At 37.2% G+C, this 16,583-nt stretch overlaps 1 protein-coding gene across 2 annotated transcripts in view; it reads left to right on the plus strand.

The window, feature by feature from the left end:
- Nucleotides 1-423: 423 nt before the first annotated feature.
- Nucleotides 424-16,583, plus strand: part of LOC131150887 (signal peptide peptidase-like 2) — a 118,459-nt gene continuing 102,299 nt past the window's right edge. The window contains exons 1-5 of one of the 2 annotated variants that reach the window (XM_058101945.1): nucleotides 424-761; nucleotides 6,883-7,041; nucleotides 10,313-10,424; nucleotides 10,578-10,697; nucleotides 11,355-11,512. In XM_058101945.1, coding sequence (XP_057957928.1) covers nucleotides 621-761; nucleotides 6,883-7,041; nucleotides 10,313-10,424; nucleotides 10,578-10,697; nucleotides 11,355-11,512 — 690 coding nt within the window. In that variant the 5' untranslated portion in view covers nucleotides 424-620. The remainder of the gene's footprint in view (nucleotides 762-6,882; nucleotides 7,042-10,312; nucleotides 10,425-10,577; nucleotides 10,698-11,354; nucleotides 11,513-16,583) is intronic. The other variant, XM_058101944.1, reaches the window with a different exon arrangement.

A 16,583-nucleotide genomic window follows, 5' to 3' on the forward strand; every position in this document is an offset into this window, starting at 1 on the left:
AAGTGGGATGAGTCGAAATTGAATTTTGGAGATTTAAAATTTGAGAAAAACTTATAAAAAATAATTTTTATAACTCACAAATCACAACATAACACATTAATATTAGATCCATATAAATGAAATATATGACTTGAGATGCATTCCAATGATATAGGTAGAAGTACTTTCAAGGTGTGGTTCGGGTGGTAGTGCGGATTGTGAGAGTACCTCTTACGAGGTCAGGTGTTCAAACCCTCTTGAGTTCATTTTCGCCTCTGGATTCCTGAAATTTACCTCCCTTTGAAGTTGTGGGGTCAGCTTCAAGGGGTGCGAGATTAGTCACTTGGATTGTAAAATGGACACGTAGAAACCGGTGCTTAATCCAAAAAAATGATATAGGTAGAAGTATTAATATAAAATATTGTAAGGTGGACTTTAGATTCTACGTTCATCACTCGTCTTTCTCTTAAAATTTGTCCAAATAGCCACGTGGACTCAACCCATGGATTCCAATTTCAGATAATACATTCCGATCAGCTGGATTTTCCAATTTAAGACACCCCGGGTGTCGTCTTCTTTGCCCGTTTCCATTCCATACACAAGTCTGCTTTTTTGCCCCCGCCTGAAGCAATTGGGGATTCATGGCCTCCCCGGCAGGGACTCTACGCTTATCGGCGAAGATCCTTCTCGTTCTGTTTGTGTCAGTCGCGGTCGCCGATGACGTTTCGCTGGACGATGACTCGACTCCGAAATCCCCCAACTGCAAAAATAAATATCAGTTGGTAAATCATCAAATCAAACATGATTTGTCTATCTTATTTTCTTTCGTGTCGTTTATTTGTTTGGAGCCGTTCCTTGATTCGGGAAGTGGGAAGAATTTCAGAAAGAAGGAGAGCTAAATTGGATTCGATTGGAATGTTGATGCCGTGAGTTTTGGAAATTTTGCTCTAAATGCGAGATTGTTGATGTTGAATTGGGTTTAGGGAGCTAAGTTCATTTCTTTTAATTTATAAATGGAGCTGCAGGAAAGTGGAGATTGAAATTTCCATCTAATTCCAAGCTCGTGGTGTAATTTCATGCAAATAGAAGCAAACTCCTCTCTTCTATGGTTCGCTAATTCTTTTGCTCCCTCCCTTCATCCCTCTCTGCCCCCACTCTCCACCCGATAAAAAAAAAAAAAAAAAAAAATACACTCCGGTATGGTATTGTGTCTGGACAAAACGACTGTATTGAGGCTGTAAGAGGCCCTTCTAGGACCGCATTAGAAGGGATACCCTGTAAAATTTGTTATGCATATATTGTAGCATGATCGACCATGCTCTTTTGAGCTTTTAATTGTTACCCAAAAAAACAAAAAAAAGAGGAACCGTGGGCATTATGGTTTTATCTTGCAACTGATCTAAAAACATTACTTGCTTTCTTTCTTATATGTGGAAAATTTTCTGTCAAATGGTCAAACAAAGGGCAGTGTATGCTTTACATTCTAGACTCCATTTCATTTGACCCCTGACGGACAAATGACTGAATGATTCAAAAAATGTGACAGTAAAACTGTGGATTATCAATCAAACTCGTCCTGGAAATATTTATTGCAGTTTTCTAGATTAGACCTCCAGCCTTGAACAACTGCAGGTTACATATACAGGAGTAATTTTTCTCTTATGTAACAATCAACATTGTGTCCCATATTCTGAAATATTGTGAAATGGTTGTTCGTGAATGTCAAATGATTATTTGTAAATGATAATTCTAAAACTGCAGCTTGTTTTGCATATGGACTTATAGGATGTGTTTGCCACCCTCTACCCAATGCATCCATTGCGGTATTCTTTTTCCTGTTATTCTATTGAAGAGAAAAATTTATGCCTTTTGTATATAACTGCAACATCATAAATAAAGAAAAACCAATAGTTTTTGCCTATTAGAAAGAGAGAGAAAAATATTTGGGAAAAAGAACTACAAAAACACCCAAAACGAAATAGAAATAGACCTAACGAATGTTGAAAAAGAAAACCCCTTTTCAGCTCCTTTCCATCATAATTAATATAGCTTTAAAATTAGCTAATTTTTGTTGTGCCTTCTTTGCCCGACTTTTACTGCTATCCAAATGTACTTGCTTGCCAACAGGATTTGACAACCACAAACCCTTTTCATCTATCACTTCTTGTGCCTCTACGTCCTTGCCATTCTTCTCTCTCACATGAGAACCAGGGGTGGGCAAAATACCAGCCTTAGTCTGCTTATTCATTTGTCACTCCTTGCTTGCTTGTTCCATCATCCTTGAAGATAGAAACACCCTATATAACGTCGAGTGAAGATGAGGTTGCATAAGAATATCATGCAATAAATTAGAAGATTATGATACATATCCAAATTGATGGCAAACCTCATTTGAAAATAGTCCTTATCACACAGCAGTCACTTGTTTTTCTCCTTAATTGGATTTTCCTCACTAACCATCTTTATTGAAAGTAGCTTTGGCCTATTCAATATCTCCTCAATTCAAAAACTGCCATTGCCATTCCCTCTAAAATTTTACTTACCTGCATGCCATGACTGCCATGACTCTTTTAGTCTCAACAGGAGGATTCGTTTTTTCCACACCCTTTTGCATGGTGTGTAATAGGTATAAACCTTAGATATTGTTGACGTTCCCCAGCCAGGGGTTTTGCCACCCACTTGATCCCACTTTGGCATTTTTAGAGTCCTTATACCTTAAACATCAACTTCATCATCAATCAAATTAGCTCTTGTCCACCATTCCTACAGCTCTCAAACCTTCACCTGGCACACAGAATACTCTTTTCACCTGCACTCAGCTCACTTGAAAAGAATCTGAGATTTTTGGTATTGTTATCTTTCTTTGTAGAAGAATCACTTGGTGATCCATTGTCCTTATTTTGTTTCGTCTGCGCAATTTGTCTGGTACTAGAATTGCTTCAACCTTTATCTCAAAACCCTTCACTCTACCACTTTTAATCTTAACAATTCATCATATTTTTTGCTTTAAAGCCAACCTTTTGGACACTCCCTTTACTTAGACATTGGTCCTCTGAATTCTTTTGGACAGGAATAAGGAAAAAAAAAAAAAAAAAAAAAAGGCAGCTCGGTGCATAAAGCTCCCACATATGCGGGGTCTAGGGAATGGGCGTACTATGTTGGGTCTATAGTACACAACCTTACCTTGCATTTTTACAAGAGGCTGTTTCCATGCCTTGAACCCATGACTTGCAGGTCACGCAGAAACAACTTTACCATTGCGCCTAGGCTCCCCTTCCTTTTGACAAGAGTATGTGCCTTCACAAAAATAACATGGTAATGAACACATCTTTGGAACAATGACTCCCTTAAAGACTATTCTTGCCTGTTTGGGAATTACTTTCTACAAGTCCTTCAACCTTTCACTATCCACGAGTTGGCCCATGTCCAACACTATTGTTGACTTGCCTGACCCACCCCATCTTCTTCACAGTGAACCCCTGGGGCCTCTGTCGTGACTCATGAGCATCAAACCTTCCAAATGAAGGTGTTTGGCAATTGACAATGCATCAACAGGCTGCTCGACTTTCATCATACTGTCACAATGAGCATAGACTTGTTTCTCTATGCCTTCAGTTTAGAGCTATTGACTGTTACTCTTCAACCCCTCACACTCAACAACACTGCCATGAAAAAAGTCCCCTAGCTAGTGTACAAAATTCTTGCACAAAGCCTCTCCATCCACCCCGTTTAGATCCACTAGAAAGGAAGACTGAGTTTTGCCTTTATTTCTAGCCAAACACTAGCTCCAAAAAATTCCCCATTTTTATTGATCAAATCACTATTTAGTATATGGGGCTACCAAATTGAATGATTCGAATTCCTCGTCCCAATCTTGCAAACACGGATATGCCAAATCCATCTGAAAGGCAATTTGTTTCCACCGAAGATACCCTCACCCACCAAGTTTGATTTGGGTTCTGCTTAAGTACAAATTAAAACTCACACTCTGATTTTATTCAATCTCTCTATCTGGACTGATGTTCTGCAATCCACTTCTTTCATGATCCGTAACAGCCATAATGGCAATGTTAGTTGTGATGAGAGAGGGAGAGGTTTCATGAGTCATCCATAAACCAATTGTCAGATCCCTCTGCATTCAACAGCCTCCCAATACCCTTGTTTCCCCTCTTGCTTTCATTCCCACTAGTAGTTTGAGCACTAGTTTCTTGAAATGGGTTTAATGTCTTTTCTTTTTTGATGGGTCGAGTGAGAATTCATTAATATGGCTCCAAGGGGGTGCCTCTCAGGCACAAGAAAAGAAAAATAAGATACAGAAAAAATGTTGAATCAATTGTGTGGCAGGGTATCCAAGAAACCAACAAAATTGTATGTGTCCAGCTTGTACAATAGACTAAACCAATTTGCAAAAGTTGTGAGCTATCTTTCCTTGAGGATTGTGAAAGAAATAGTTGAAGGAGTTTCTCCCAGTCCACATATCCGAAAATTGGTGAGTGGGAACAATGACAAGTTTATTCCCCCTTTTTGTAGGTATGCTTTCCAAGCCCAATCTCCTTTTTCATAGTTTCAGCTGTAGCCCAGTGCTGGCTAGTTAGAGCAGTAGCTGGATTCTCAAAATTGCTGATCTAGGCACAGTCAAGTTGAATATGGTCAACAAATTCAACATCATATTTGCTAAAAAGAATTTGTTAACCAAATTTATTTTTTTCCGGAGATTATTAATAGTGAGGATCTTCCCCAAACTTGCCCCTTAACCCAAAAAAAAATAAAGAACTTTCATTGGCGCTGGAGTTCTCCCAATAGTTCCTAGGGGAAGCTAATCCTGCCCTCAGAGGGGTTGTCCAACTGTTGCTTGTAGAATGAACTGACCGTGAAGTCCACTTTTGTTAAGCTCCCATTTAGGCATTCAGGTTTGTTGAATTGGGGACATTTCTGTATAAGTAGACATAGAAATCAGCGAAAGAGTCTAGCTGGTAATCATGGGCATTTCTCAGAAAGTGGATGTTTCAAGAATTTCTATTATCAGAGTGGTCAGCATGCATAATAATTAAAAATAGGAAATTGGGAACTAAGTGGGGAGGAGATGCATCAGGCATCGTACCAAAAGAAGATGTCACCATTTCCAGCATTGAAATGGATGAGAATGAAGAAATCTTCCCAAACTTTTTTATCCACTTTCAGAAACTTACCACATAGGACTGCTAGACTTGTTGGATGCACACCCATTGTGATCAAATTCATAATTTAAAGCTATAATTTTTTTCCCAAGCCATGTCATGTGTTGTAATTGGTTACAAAACAACTTATCATTTAACTATGTGGAATTTGAACACCTACCCAGTAGTTTGCTCAAGAAATCTTTTTTGGGTGTCTTCCAGACTTTTGGCCCTAGAGCAAGGCATGGGAAAGGGGAACATGAAGTAAGTAGGGAGGTTGAAGGGAGTACTTTTGATGAGAGGGAGTCTTTCTCCTTTAGGGAAGTTGTTTCTTCACCAACTAGCCAAGAATAAATATGAATGGAATGATGTTTGGGTGATTGAGGAACTAATGTTTCATTGCAACAGGGTTTTGACAGATCAGATTCAAGGAATACAGTGAATTAAGTAATTATAAATGAAGAAGAAAATGCATAAGAAGAAATCAGATTGGAGGTGAAGCTTGGCATATTGCCATAAGAAATTGTATTGTTGAAAATGCTGTCAAAGATTTTTTGCTGGAGATGCTGCTTTTGTGCTGTTAGGGTGTAGCTGTGGAGTGATGCTTGAATACAAATGATTATATAAATTAGACCATCAGATTGCTCGAGTATAAAACATTGCATTGATTAAGTATATGAACATTTATCAAATAATAAAAGTTGTAAAACTGTAGAGTTATGGAAAACACAATCTTTATTCTCATGGGTGAACAATTGAAGCCTCTAAAATATTATGTTTCATGTAATCTAGGAATTCAATATCTTTTTTCTCATTTTTATGGAAAAGCAATGGAGGCCTCTCAGAAATTATGTTTCATGCAATCTCTTGTGTGATATGGCATGTGAGGTAAATTATACTGTACAGCCTGTACCTCCTTAGCATTGTTGCGATAATACTTTTCGTACTTGAAACTTAAAGGTGATTGAGGGAACTCCCAAAAGTTGTGCATCTTTCACTTTAAGTTGCCTGCTACCCTTTTCGCCTTATTTATTTATTTATTTATTCATTTATTATTATTTTTTTAAATTTTCATTAATGGATAGGCAAACCCAATGAATGCACCCTTCCTTTCATATGCAGATACACATATCTATGTTGTATGTCTGCATGTCCTATAATTTACAAAATGTTATACTTGTTCTTCTTTGACTCAAATAGATCATCAACACCTTCTCTATGACGAATCATTAATATTTATCTATTATAAACCAACTTGCGAATGTTAGAATATTATTATTTCAATTTGTGATTGTTGTTGTTGTTATCATATGATTTGTATTGAATCTATTGATATTATATTGGAGGGAAAAGAGGTGTAAGAACAAAGAACTTTTAAGTAAAAGAAATAGTATGAATCTGTTTGTATGGAAGTGTCGGAAATATTTTTCAATTACAAAGACTAATGGGTTATGCGTGCATCACATGCATGTTTCCATTAGAGTTATGGTGCAATTCTAGTCGAAGGGTGTAAAGTGTCACCTAGTCGAACTTTTGAGGGTTCTTTGCCCATTTTGAACTTAATGATGCAAAATGGTTTGGCTTCATATTAAGAGGGGGCAGTGCAATTATTATAAAAAAGGGAGTTCAGTGCAATTTACCCCATTTTTGTAATTATTGCAGAGATTGTATCTGCATTTTGCTTTTTGTCCTGACTATTTAGTTTCTAATAAATTGATTTGGAGTGCTTATTGAATTTAATTTTCAGGTCAAGATCAAGAACTGGGTTAATGGTGTGGAAGGCGAAAGTGTAGTTGGGTTAAGTGCAAGATTTGGTGCTTCATTGCCAAGTCATGCTGAAAATGATCTCAAATTGCCTGCTGTTTTTTCAAATCCTTTAAATTGCTGTTCCAATTCCTTGTCAAAGGTTTGTTACTGTTTACTTCATTAAATTTCTCTTATCTACTTCATGGAAAGTTACTAAAACATCATGAGTGAATAATTAACTTTTTTTCTTTAGAGGCTTCAAATTGCTTTGGAATGTGGACTTAATTGACCATAGTGCAAATTTTTTTTAATAAACAAAGAAATTTATTAGAAGAGATAAGAATGTGCAACAAAATAAAAGGTGGAAAAGAAAGGAAAACTAGGAGCATAAAAAATCCTCTCTTTACAACAATAACAAAAAATTACACCGGGAAATCATCATTGTCTGAAAGCCAAGTCAATGAAGCCGAGCCAACCAGCCTCACTGCAGGTCTCCCAGAGAAACATGATGAAAACAGCCATTCGCTGACACCCACAATGATGCAAGATAAACCACTCTACTCCAAACCAAATTATTAACTGTGGCGATCCCTTCGAAAATTCTAGCATCTCTCCAACCAAAGACACCAAATAACAGCCATAGTAGCACATCGCCACAAGGCTTTCCTATCCTTCCCTTTTCCAAAACCCTCCAAAAGTGATAGATAATAAGTATTTAAAGTGGAGGGACAAATCCAATCTTCACCACTTATATACCAAATAATTTATTCCAGACAACCCAAGTTAAGGGGCAATGAAGAAACAAATGTGAGCAATTCTCCCCACTACTCGAGCAAAGGACACAAACATCTGGTTATGGCCTTGTTAGGCCTTCTCTTCTGAAGCACATCATTAGTATTGGTTCTATCGAGTGCTGCAGTCTGAATAAAAGCTTTTATTTTTGAGGGAGCTTCAGCTTCCAAATCAAAGAGTACAAACCAAAAAATCCTCATTAGGGTTGCAAGTCAAATAAGAGAAAAACGATTTACAAGAGAAATCTCCAGACCCTTTCATCATTCCCCTAATGAACGTGAAAAGAATAAAGCAAATTGGTTCAAAGAACCAACTCATCAATCTCTCTATTATTGAGATTTCTCCCAAGAGAGCCCTTGCAAAAGAAAAAAAAAAAATCAGAAATAGGGGTATCATGAAGAATAGAGACTTGATGAAGATGAGGAAAAGCAATAACCAATGACATCTCCCCAATCCAAAGGTCCTTCTAGAAATGAATCCACTCCCTGTTTCCCACCCTGTACTGGATTTTTTAGGAAAGAAACAATTGTAAATCTGAGAAATAAACTTCTACGAACTCACATGAGTAATACTATCCCCAACTTTAGCATCTCACCGATTCTGTATTGGACCAAATTTACTATAGATTACCTTATGCCAAAGAGAATTAGATTCTCAAGGAAAGCGCCATAGCCATTTCCCCACCAAAGAAATATTTTTGGACATCAAATTGCCAAGACCTAGACTTCCATCCCTTTTAGACCTACACAGTCTCCCAACCTACAAGGTGATCTCTGACTCTCTCCCCCACTTGACCACAAGAAATCCCTCATTAATTATCAAGCTTGCGCATTCTCATAGGAATTCTAAAAGGAGAAATATAATACAAGGGAATGGAAGATAGACATGCATGAATAAGAGTAATCTGATCCTCTTAGGTGAAAAAATTTCCTTTCCACCCATCCAGTCTCCTAGCCGCTCTCTAAGAATAGGATCCCAGAAAGGATCAGCATTAGGATTACCACCTAAGGGAACACCTGCATTTATAATTGGTCAATTCTAAACCGCACAACCGACAAGCCTAACAAAAGGATCAACATTAATGCCATGGCCCACCAGACCACTGTTGGAAAAGTTAATCTTCAAGCCAGAAGCTTTCTTGAAAACCTGAAGGATAGTTAGCAAATTAGAAAAGCAACACATGTTATCTGTGAGGAAGAGAATAGTATCATTTGCAAATTGTAGATGTGAAATGATACACTCCATTTCCTACCTTAATCCCCTCCACAAGCCCTCTATCAACTGCTCTCTCAATCATCTTGCTCAAACCATCAACTACAATATAAAGAGAAAAGGGGAGAGGGGATCGCCCTGTCTAAGACCCTGGGACGCATGAAACCAAGCCCTAGCCTCACCATTAACTGAAACAAAGAAGACCACAGAAGATAAGCATTCTCTAATCCATTTCTTCCACCTCAAACCAAAACCTTTTCTATCCATAATCTCGTCCAAGAAACTCTAGTTCACCCTATCATAGGCTTCACCCTATCATAGGCTTCTTCAAAATCTAGTTTCAGCACTATACCCGCCTTTTTCCTATGGACAGTGTGTTCAACCACCTCATTAGCTATCAATGCAGCATCAAGGATCTATCTATCACCTCTTAAAGCGCTTTGGCTAAGAGGGTTAGTGTCCTCCAAAACAGTAGTCAATCTCTTAGATAACATCTCAGTCAAAATCTTATAGACACTTGTGATTATGCTAATTGGTCTAAAATCTTTGACTTTAACCACACAATCCTTTTTAGGCACTAGGGTTGTAAAAGTAGAATTTATGTTCCTCCCTACTACCTCATTATGTAAAAATTCAAGATAAATTTTGAGCAAGCCTTCAGAATATCCCACCGGTACTGAAAGAAAGCTATTGTAAAATCATCATGCCCAGGGGTGTTCTCTCTATTCATTTCAAAAAACCAAAATTTTAATCTCTTCTTCCTCAAAGGGTCTCTCTAGCCAAATTTCTTTATCAGCTAATATAGGACACCAATCTAGCCCCTTGACCATAACTCTCCTTTTGTCCTCCTCTGAGAAGTGATTCCTATAAAAATCAATAATCAGCCCTGCAATATGTTTCAAATCCCTAATAACCTCTCCTTTATCATCCTAAAGCTCTTTAATAAAATTTTTTCTTCTCCTGCCATTAGCCACCCTATGGAAGAGTCTAGAATTACAATTCCCGCTTCTGACCCAATTCATCCTAGATTTTTTCCCGCAGCTCATCTCTTCCCTTAATGCAACCTGCTCAAACTCATTGGACAACAGCAATATCCTAAAGAATGAAAGCCTTCTCAGTTTGTTTATCAATCACCGCCAATTCCTCAAGAATATTCTTTTTGCTAGATCTAACATCACCAGAGGTCTCAATATTCCAAATTTTCAGTTTCTTTTTCAAATGCTTCAATTTTTTCATAGAGAAAAAACCTTCCCACCCTTAGTGCAACTTATGTTAGATGTTTTTCAAAACATTCCTCAAAACTTTGGAAATATCTTTGTGAAACATTGCAATTTTAAGTTTGTTTTTGGGGTTGACAAAAGATGCATCATGATGTCTCCAGGGATCATTTTATATAAACAATAAATTGTATCTTTTGCTTTTTTCAGTTATCACAATGTGCTGCCTTGTCTATGCGTGGTGATTGCGCGTTCATGAAGAAAGCAGATATTGCACAATCAGGAGGAGCAGCAGCTCTGTTGGTGATAAATGACAATGAAGGTTTAATTATTGGCTGGAATCTGATGTTTTAATTTTGATATTTGATGTTCAGCTATTTAACCGTGTTGATATTTCCTAGTCAGCTTAACAGATATTAAACCTAACTTCTTTGTTTTTTTTTTTTTTGTGCCCTCCCTTCCGCTACATTGTCAGATCTTTTCAAAATGGTTTGTTCTGAAGATGATACTACTGTGAATATTACAATTCCTGTTGTCATGATTCCAAAGTCAGGAGGAGAGACTTTTAATAAATCTATCGCAGGTGGAGGGAGAGGTGAGCCTATTAATTTATTCTATTCGTTCAAACGCTTGCTTGGTTATGTTTATCGCTTAAGGACTATTGAAACCTTCAGCAGATGGAAAGATATCTTCTGTATTGATAGATGCATGGGTTAGGAAGGAGTGTGGTCTTAAACTTTGGTAATTTCCTGATATTTTGGTCTCAGGAGGGTTTGAAGTTAAATTGGGTTCAATATTTTTTACTTCAAATACTTGCTGAAATTTGGGAATTCCTGAAATTGAGTCAAAATTCTACAAATTTTGGAAATTTCATTCAAAACAAATGCATTCTTGGAAATGGGAATTTGTTTTCTACTAGGAGGGGCCTTAGCTTAGTTACTCCCCTGGATTCCTCTTTTTTCTTTACTTTCTTCTTCCTATCTTTTTTGTATTTGGCTTATTTTATTTTTTCTAAAAAAGAGATGTGAAATTAGGAATAATGCACAATGAATGACAAGCTGTCCTTCACAAAAGAATGAGTGCAAAATGGCAGAAGTTGAATTTTTGGCTAAACCTATTGTTATTTTCCAGCTGTTCGTTTTGTACCTTCTGTGGGGTTCTCAGTTTTTTGTTTTTAGCTGTATTGAAATTGAATTTTTACGTTTATTTGCATTGTAATGTGATATATGATTAACTATATTTCATCATGCAGTGGAACTTCTGCTTTACGCCCCTAATCGCCCGGTTGTTGACTACTCTGTGGTATTCCTATGGTTGATGGCTGTTGGAACAATTGTTTCTGCTTCACTGTGGTCAGATTTTATTGCATGTGAGCAGAATGACGAACGTTATAATGAATTATCACCAAAGGTTATTAACTTCTCGCTTCTATTTCAGTTTTTGAAATTTCTGCTGAATATCCTTACTTTTACAATATGTTTTTTCCCCATTCAAATGCCTTTAAATCTTGATACATGTCATAGCTTCTACCAATAAAGAAATTAAAAAGAAAAAGAAAAATTGTAAAATATATAATTTAGCTTCTAAAATAGAATTAAATGTAAGATCACTCTTATTCAGGCTTGTCTGTCTAGTATCCCATTGTATTACTGGTCAGATTCGTGTATGGATTGCTAGCAAGTGAGAAAATAATGAGAGATTTCTCGTCGTATGGAACTAGGGGTCTTGGGGATCATTTGGTGAGTTGGGATGTGGTATGTTGGTCAATTTTTTTTTTTTTTAGGTGGGGTGGGGGGTGGGTTGGTGTCTAAAATCATTGCTCCCTAAGCTAAATGGATTTGGTGATTTCCCTTAGAGGATTCTTTCCATTGGCATAAATTAATTAGAAGCAAGTTTGGTTTGAATGAGTCTGGCTAGGACACCAATTTTAGTTTTAGATTTTCTTCAGAGAGCTTGTGGAGATTATCTCTCAGATTTATCCCCTATTCATCCCCCATACATAATTTGTAGTGGGGAGGGGCTCTCAGATGTGTTTTTGGAAAGATCTTGATTGGGGAATGTTGTTCTATCTACTTCTTTTCCTTGTCTCTTCCATTTGAGCTCAGAGCATAATAGTGTTATTTCTTATTTAGCTATGGACCCAGGTAGTCCTTGGCTTCTTGGGATTTTCATTTTAGAAGATCTCTTAATAATACGGAATTGGATGAGCTACATCCTTGTTGATTTTGTTGAATAATTGCCATATTTCTTTGGGAATGGATTCTCATTCTTGGTCCTTGGATCCTTTGGGGATGTATTCATGTAAATCATTTTGTGAGTTCTTGGCCCGTTCTAATTCTTCTTTTCCTTTTTATTCTGTTATTGGGAAGGCCAAAATCCCCCCCAAAATTACGGCTTTTATCTGGTTGGTCGTGCTTAATAGAATCAATACCAATGACATGTTGCAGATAAGGAAATGCTTGCTGAGTGTGGAAAAAGTTATTTGGTGTTCTGGAAGAAAGCTGGGTTTGTCTGAAGTTGGCGTAGGACTTTTTGGCTATTTCATTCATAGGTTTTGGAAGGAGAAAAGACATGGCCGTGTTACGGAAATGTGCGTGTGTGTGCGTGTGTTTTTTTTTTTTTTGGTAGTGTTGTGGGGGTTATAGATGGAACATAATGCACATATCTTTTTGGGGAAGAAGTTGAATTGTCTGCTGGTTTTGGAAAAGATTTACTACACAAAATTATTGTGGTATGTTATGGGTATTTTAAAGGAGTAAGCTTTTTGGATGTCAGTAAGATTGGCAGAGTCTGATAGCATGATGTAACCTTTTTTGAGGGGACATCTTATTTCTCTAGTGGATGAATCTTTTTTTTTTTGCTAATCAGTGGATGAACCCATTTTGAATCCATCAATGATTTATGTTCCCTGAATCCCTCCCCCCCACCCCCCTTTGTGTTCGTCCTCTTTTTACTACCCTTATCCCTCTCAAGAAATCTTCTCCTCCTCTTCCAAATCCATCAGCTACTGATCTAGAGAGACAATTGAGGATTTATGAACTACGAAAAGCAAGCACAGACGTCACTACCACCATTTAGCTGCCTTTTTTTTGCGCCTTACTTTTTAGATTTCTAGTATTAGAGATCCATCGAACTTGGATTTGCGCATTACTCACTGGAAAGCTACTTGAACATGTGCACAGTTGTCTTTAGTTGCTTATCATATTAGTCATTATGTTTCAGTTCTTCACCTTCTAGTCCTATGCATTCTTTTGCCTTGTCTATTCTTCTTGGTTTCTATCCCTTCCTCCGACGTTGAAGTGCGTGCTAACCTTGGGTGGAAGTATGCAATGGATGTAAAAATGGATGCCTTGACCACTTGAGGGACATGACTTGGTTAGGTGTTGTTGCGTATACACTATATACCATCAAATATCTTCTGATGGCTCTATCAAATAGGTTAAGGCTCAGTTGGTTGCCAAGGGGTACATTCAGCATATGGTATGGATTATTTTGTGCCCTTCTCTCCTCTTGCTTGACTAAACTTTGTTCATGTATTGATCTTGTTGTCACTTAATTTTGATTGGCCCTTGTACCATTTGGATGTGAAGAATGCCTTTTTGTTACGAGGTGTACATGAAGCAACCTCCTGGGTATGTTGCTCAGGGGCAGGATGGTAAAGTATGTAGGTTGTAGAAGGCCATTTATGGTCTTAAGCCTATTTTGACAAATTTAGTGTTGTAATCTCTGCATTTGGCTTTATCTAGTGCTACTCTAATCATTCAGTTTTTGTCCACAAAAAGGGGACAGGTGTGATCTAGTGGTTTATGTTGATGATATCATCATCATCAACAGTGGTTCGGCTGGGATTTTACATGTTAAGCAGTTGTTTCAAGAAAAATTCCATATTGAGGACATGGGTACTTACTTTCTTGGTTTTGAGATTGTACAGTGTAGGAAAGGGACAAATCTATTTGAGCTAAAATATACGTTGGACTTGCTAAGTGAGACTGGTTTGTTGGAAACTAAACCAGTTGATGCTCCTATGGATCCCAATAGGAAGTTTTCTGGGATGCTGGGTTGGACTTTAAGTATAAATTTAAATATAAACGTCCATATAGGTAGTTGGTTGGCAAGTTGATCTGCTTGACTGTCACTATACCTGACATTTCTTTTGTAGCGGGGTGGTGAGTCAGTTTATGGAAAATTCTAAACCACCACTTTTGGATGCTGTTTCTAAAATTTTGTGGTATCTCAAAGCCTCTCTTGGCAGAGGTTTGGTATATAAATGTAATAGAAATTGTGAAATCGTGGGGTACTGTGACGTAGATTCTGCTGGCTTTGTTGATGACAGATGGTCTACTACTGGATGCTGCTCATTCGTGGGAGGTTACCTTGTTACCTGGTCTAGCAAGAGACAAATCATTGTAGCAAGATCTAAAGCTGAAGCAGAGTGTCGAGCTATGGCTCATACTGTGAGTGAGCTTATGTGGCTGAAGTCTTTTATGTCAACAAAGCAAATAGTTATGTTTTGTGATAATAAAACCACTGTTTCATGAGAGGACACAGCACATTGAAGTTGACCTTAATTTTTATTTATTTATTTTTTATAGCAAAAGAAATTTCATTAATAGGGAAAGAATTTACAAGGAGGGAGATAAGATATCTCCTGAAGAAAATCTGGTTAAAACCAGAACAACAAAAATCAAGCCAACCAGTTCCTCCAATCCCTATTTAAATCCTGAAAGCTAGCTTTCTAGAAATTCCAAACCCGACACTCCATAAAGAAGCCATGTACTGAAACTTTTCCCACACCAATGACCAATTTAACTTCTTCCCAGAAAAAAAATTGCGTGTTATGTTCCAGCCATAAACCTCTTAAGACTGCAAGCTTTTCACACTTCAACAGACCTGCCCTATCCTTCCTTCTCCCAAAGCCAGCAAATGAGATGTGTAATGGGCCTTCGGCTGAATAGGGGCAAACTCAACTCTCTTCCATAATACCAAAGAGTTTATTCCATATCCTCCACGCAAAATCACAATCCAAAAATGAGATTGGATGCTGTTTTGGGATTCCCATAACATAGCACACACACATCTGGAGAGTGAGCCTTCAAAGGTCTCCTAATGTTATTGGTATTAATTTTGTTAGGGACACTGTGTTAAAGAAGGTCGTGAGGGAACTTTGTGAAATTTGTACATCAGTTAGGCTATGTTTTTACGAAGCCTCTATTTAAGCCTGCATTGTCTAATGGTTGTTACAAACTGGGTTATGTGATACTTTTACACCTCCAGCATGAAGGGGAGTGTTACAAAATAATATGTTATTTTGGCAGGTCCTGTGATGAACAACAAATTGCAATAACCAAAGAAACAAAAACAAGTTACGTCAAAATAGCCTGCCCATCATGTTTTAGATTGAAAAAACAGACCCCTTAAAAGCAAGCAGTGGAAAATGTTCAAAGATATGCCAAAAACCAGATTCTTTCCTAGAACAGTGATATGAATAAACCCCTTCCATTGAAAATTCACATCCCTCTCCAACTAAATGCTCCACAAAACAACAAAAACTGCACATTTCCACTGTCTACTAGTGTCCTTACTCCTTCCAAAACCTCTTGACAGATTAGTAGAAAACTAAACAATCTCAACCAAACAAACCCAAATGATCTAGTCCTATCTCCAAGTAACTGAACAATGCAGAAAAAGAAAAAGAAAAGAAAAAAAAAAAAAAAGGAAAAAAAAGAAAGAAAGAAAAAGTGATAGCAATCCTGGAACTTTCGTGAGATGAAATGGCTAGGGTAGAAAGCTAGAGAAATTGAAAAAATCAGGATTTAAATTTTGGCACATTGGAAAAGAGAAACATAAAAATTGGGTGGGAATCATTGTAGAAAAGACCTAAAAGATAATGTAGTAGATGTTAAAAGAATATTGTCATAAAAATCAAGATAGCTCTAGTTCTAAAGATAGTAAATGTCATTAGTGCGTATGCTCCCCAAATAGGCTTACCAAAAAACCTTATAATACAATTTTGGGAAGATATGGATAGTATTATACAAGGGATACCAATGTCTGAAAAGACAAGACAAGAGCTGATTTGAATGGACACATTGGAAAGGACAATATAGGTTATGAGCGGATACATGGAGGCTATGGCTATGGAGATAAAATTTAAGTAGGTGATACAGCTTTAGATACCATGTCCTATGATTTGGTTATTAAATACCTGATTTATAAATAGAGAAGAACATTTAATAACTTTCAAGAGTGGGCAAAGAGCCTAATACATTTCTTCTTAACTAGGAAGGGGGTCATCTATCATCTAAAGATTGAAAAATTATTCTAGGTGGAAGTTTGACTACACAACATAGAGTCCTAATATTAGATAGAAGAGAAAGAACAACATAAATCAATGTAGGAGGACTAGTGGGTGGAGCTTGAAGGGAGAAAATATAGTAAAATGTAAAGATAAAATGATTAAAGAGAGTGATTGAACTATAGG

This window comes from Malania oleifera, chromosome 3, assembly GCF_029873635.1.
Source record: "Malania oleifera isolate guangnan ecotype guangnan chromosome 3, ASM2987363v1, whole genome shotgun sequence".
In the NCBI taxonomy this organism is placed as follows: domain Eukaryota; kingdom Viridiplantae; phylum Streptophyta; class Magnoliopsida; order Santalales; family Ximeniaceae; genus Malania; species Malania oleifera.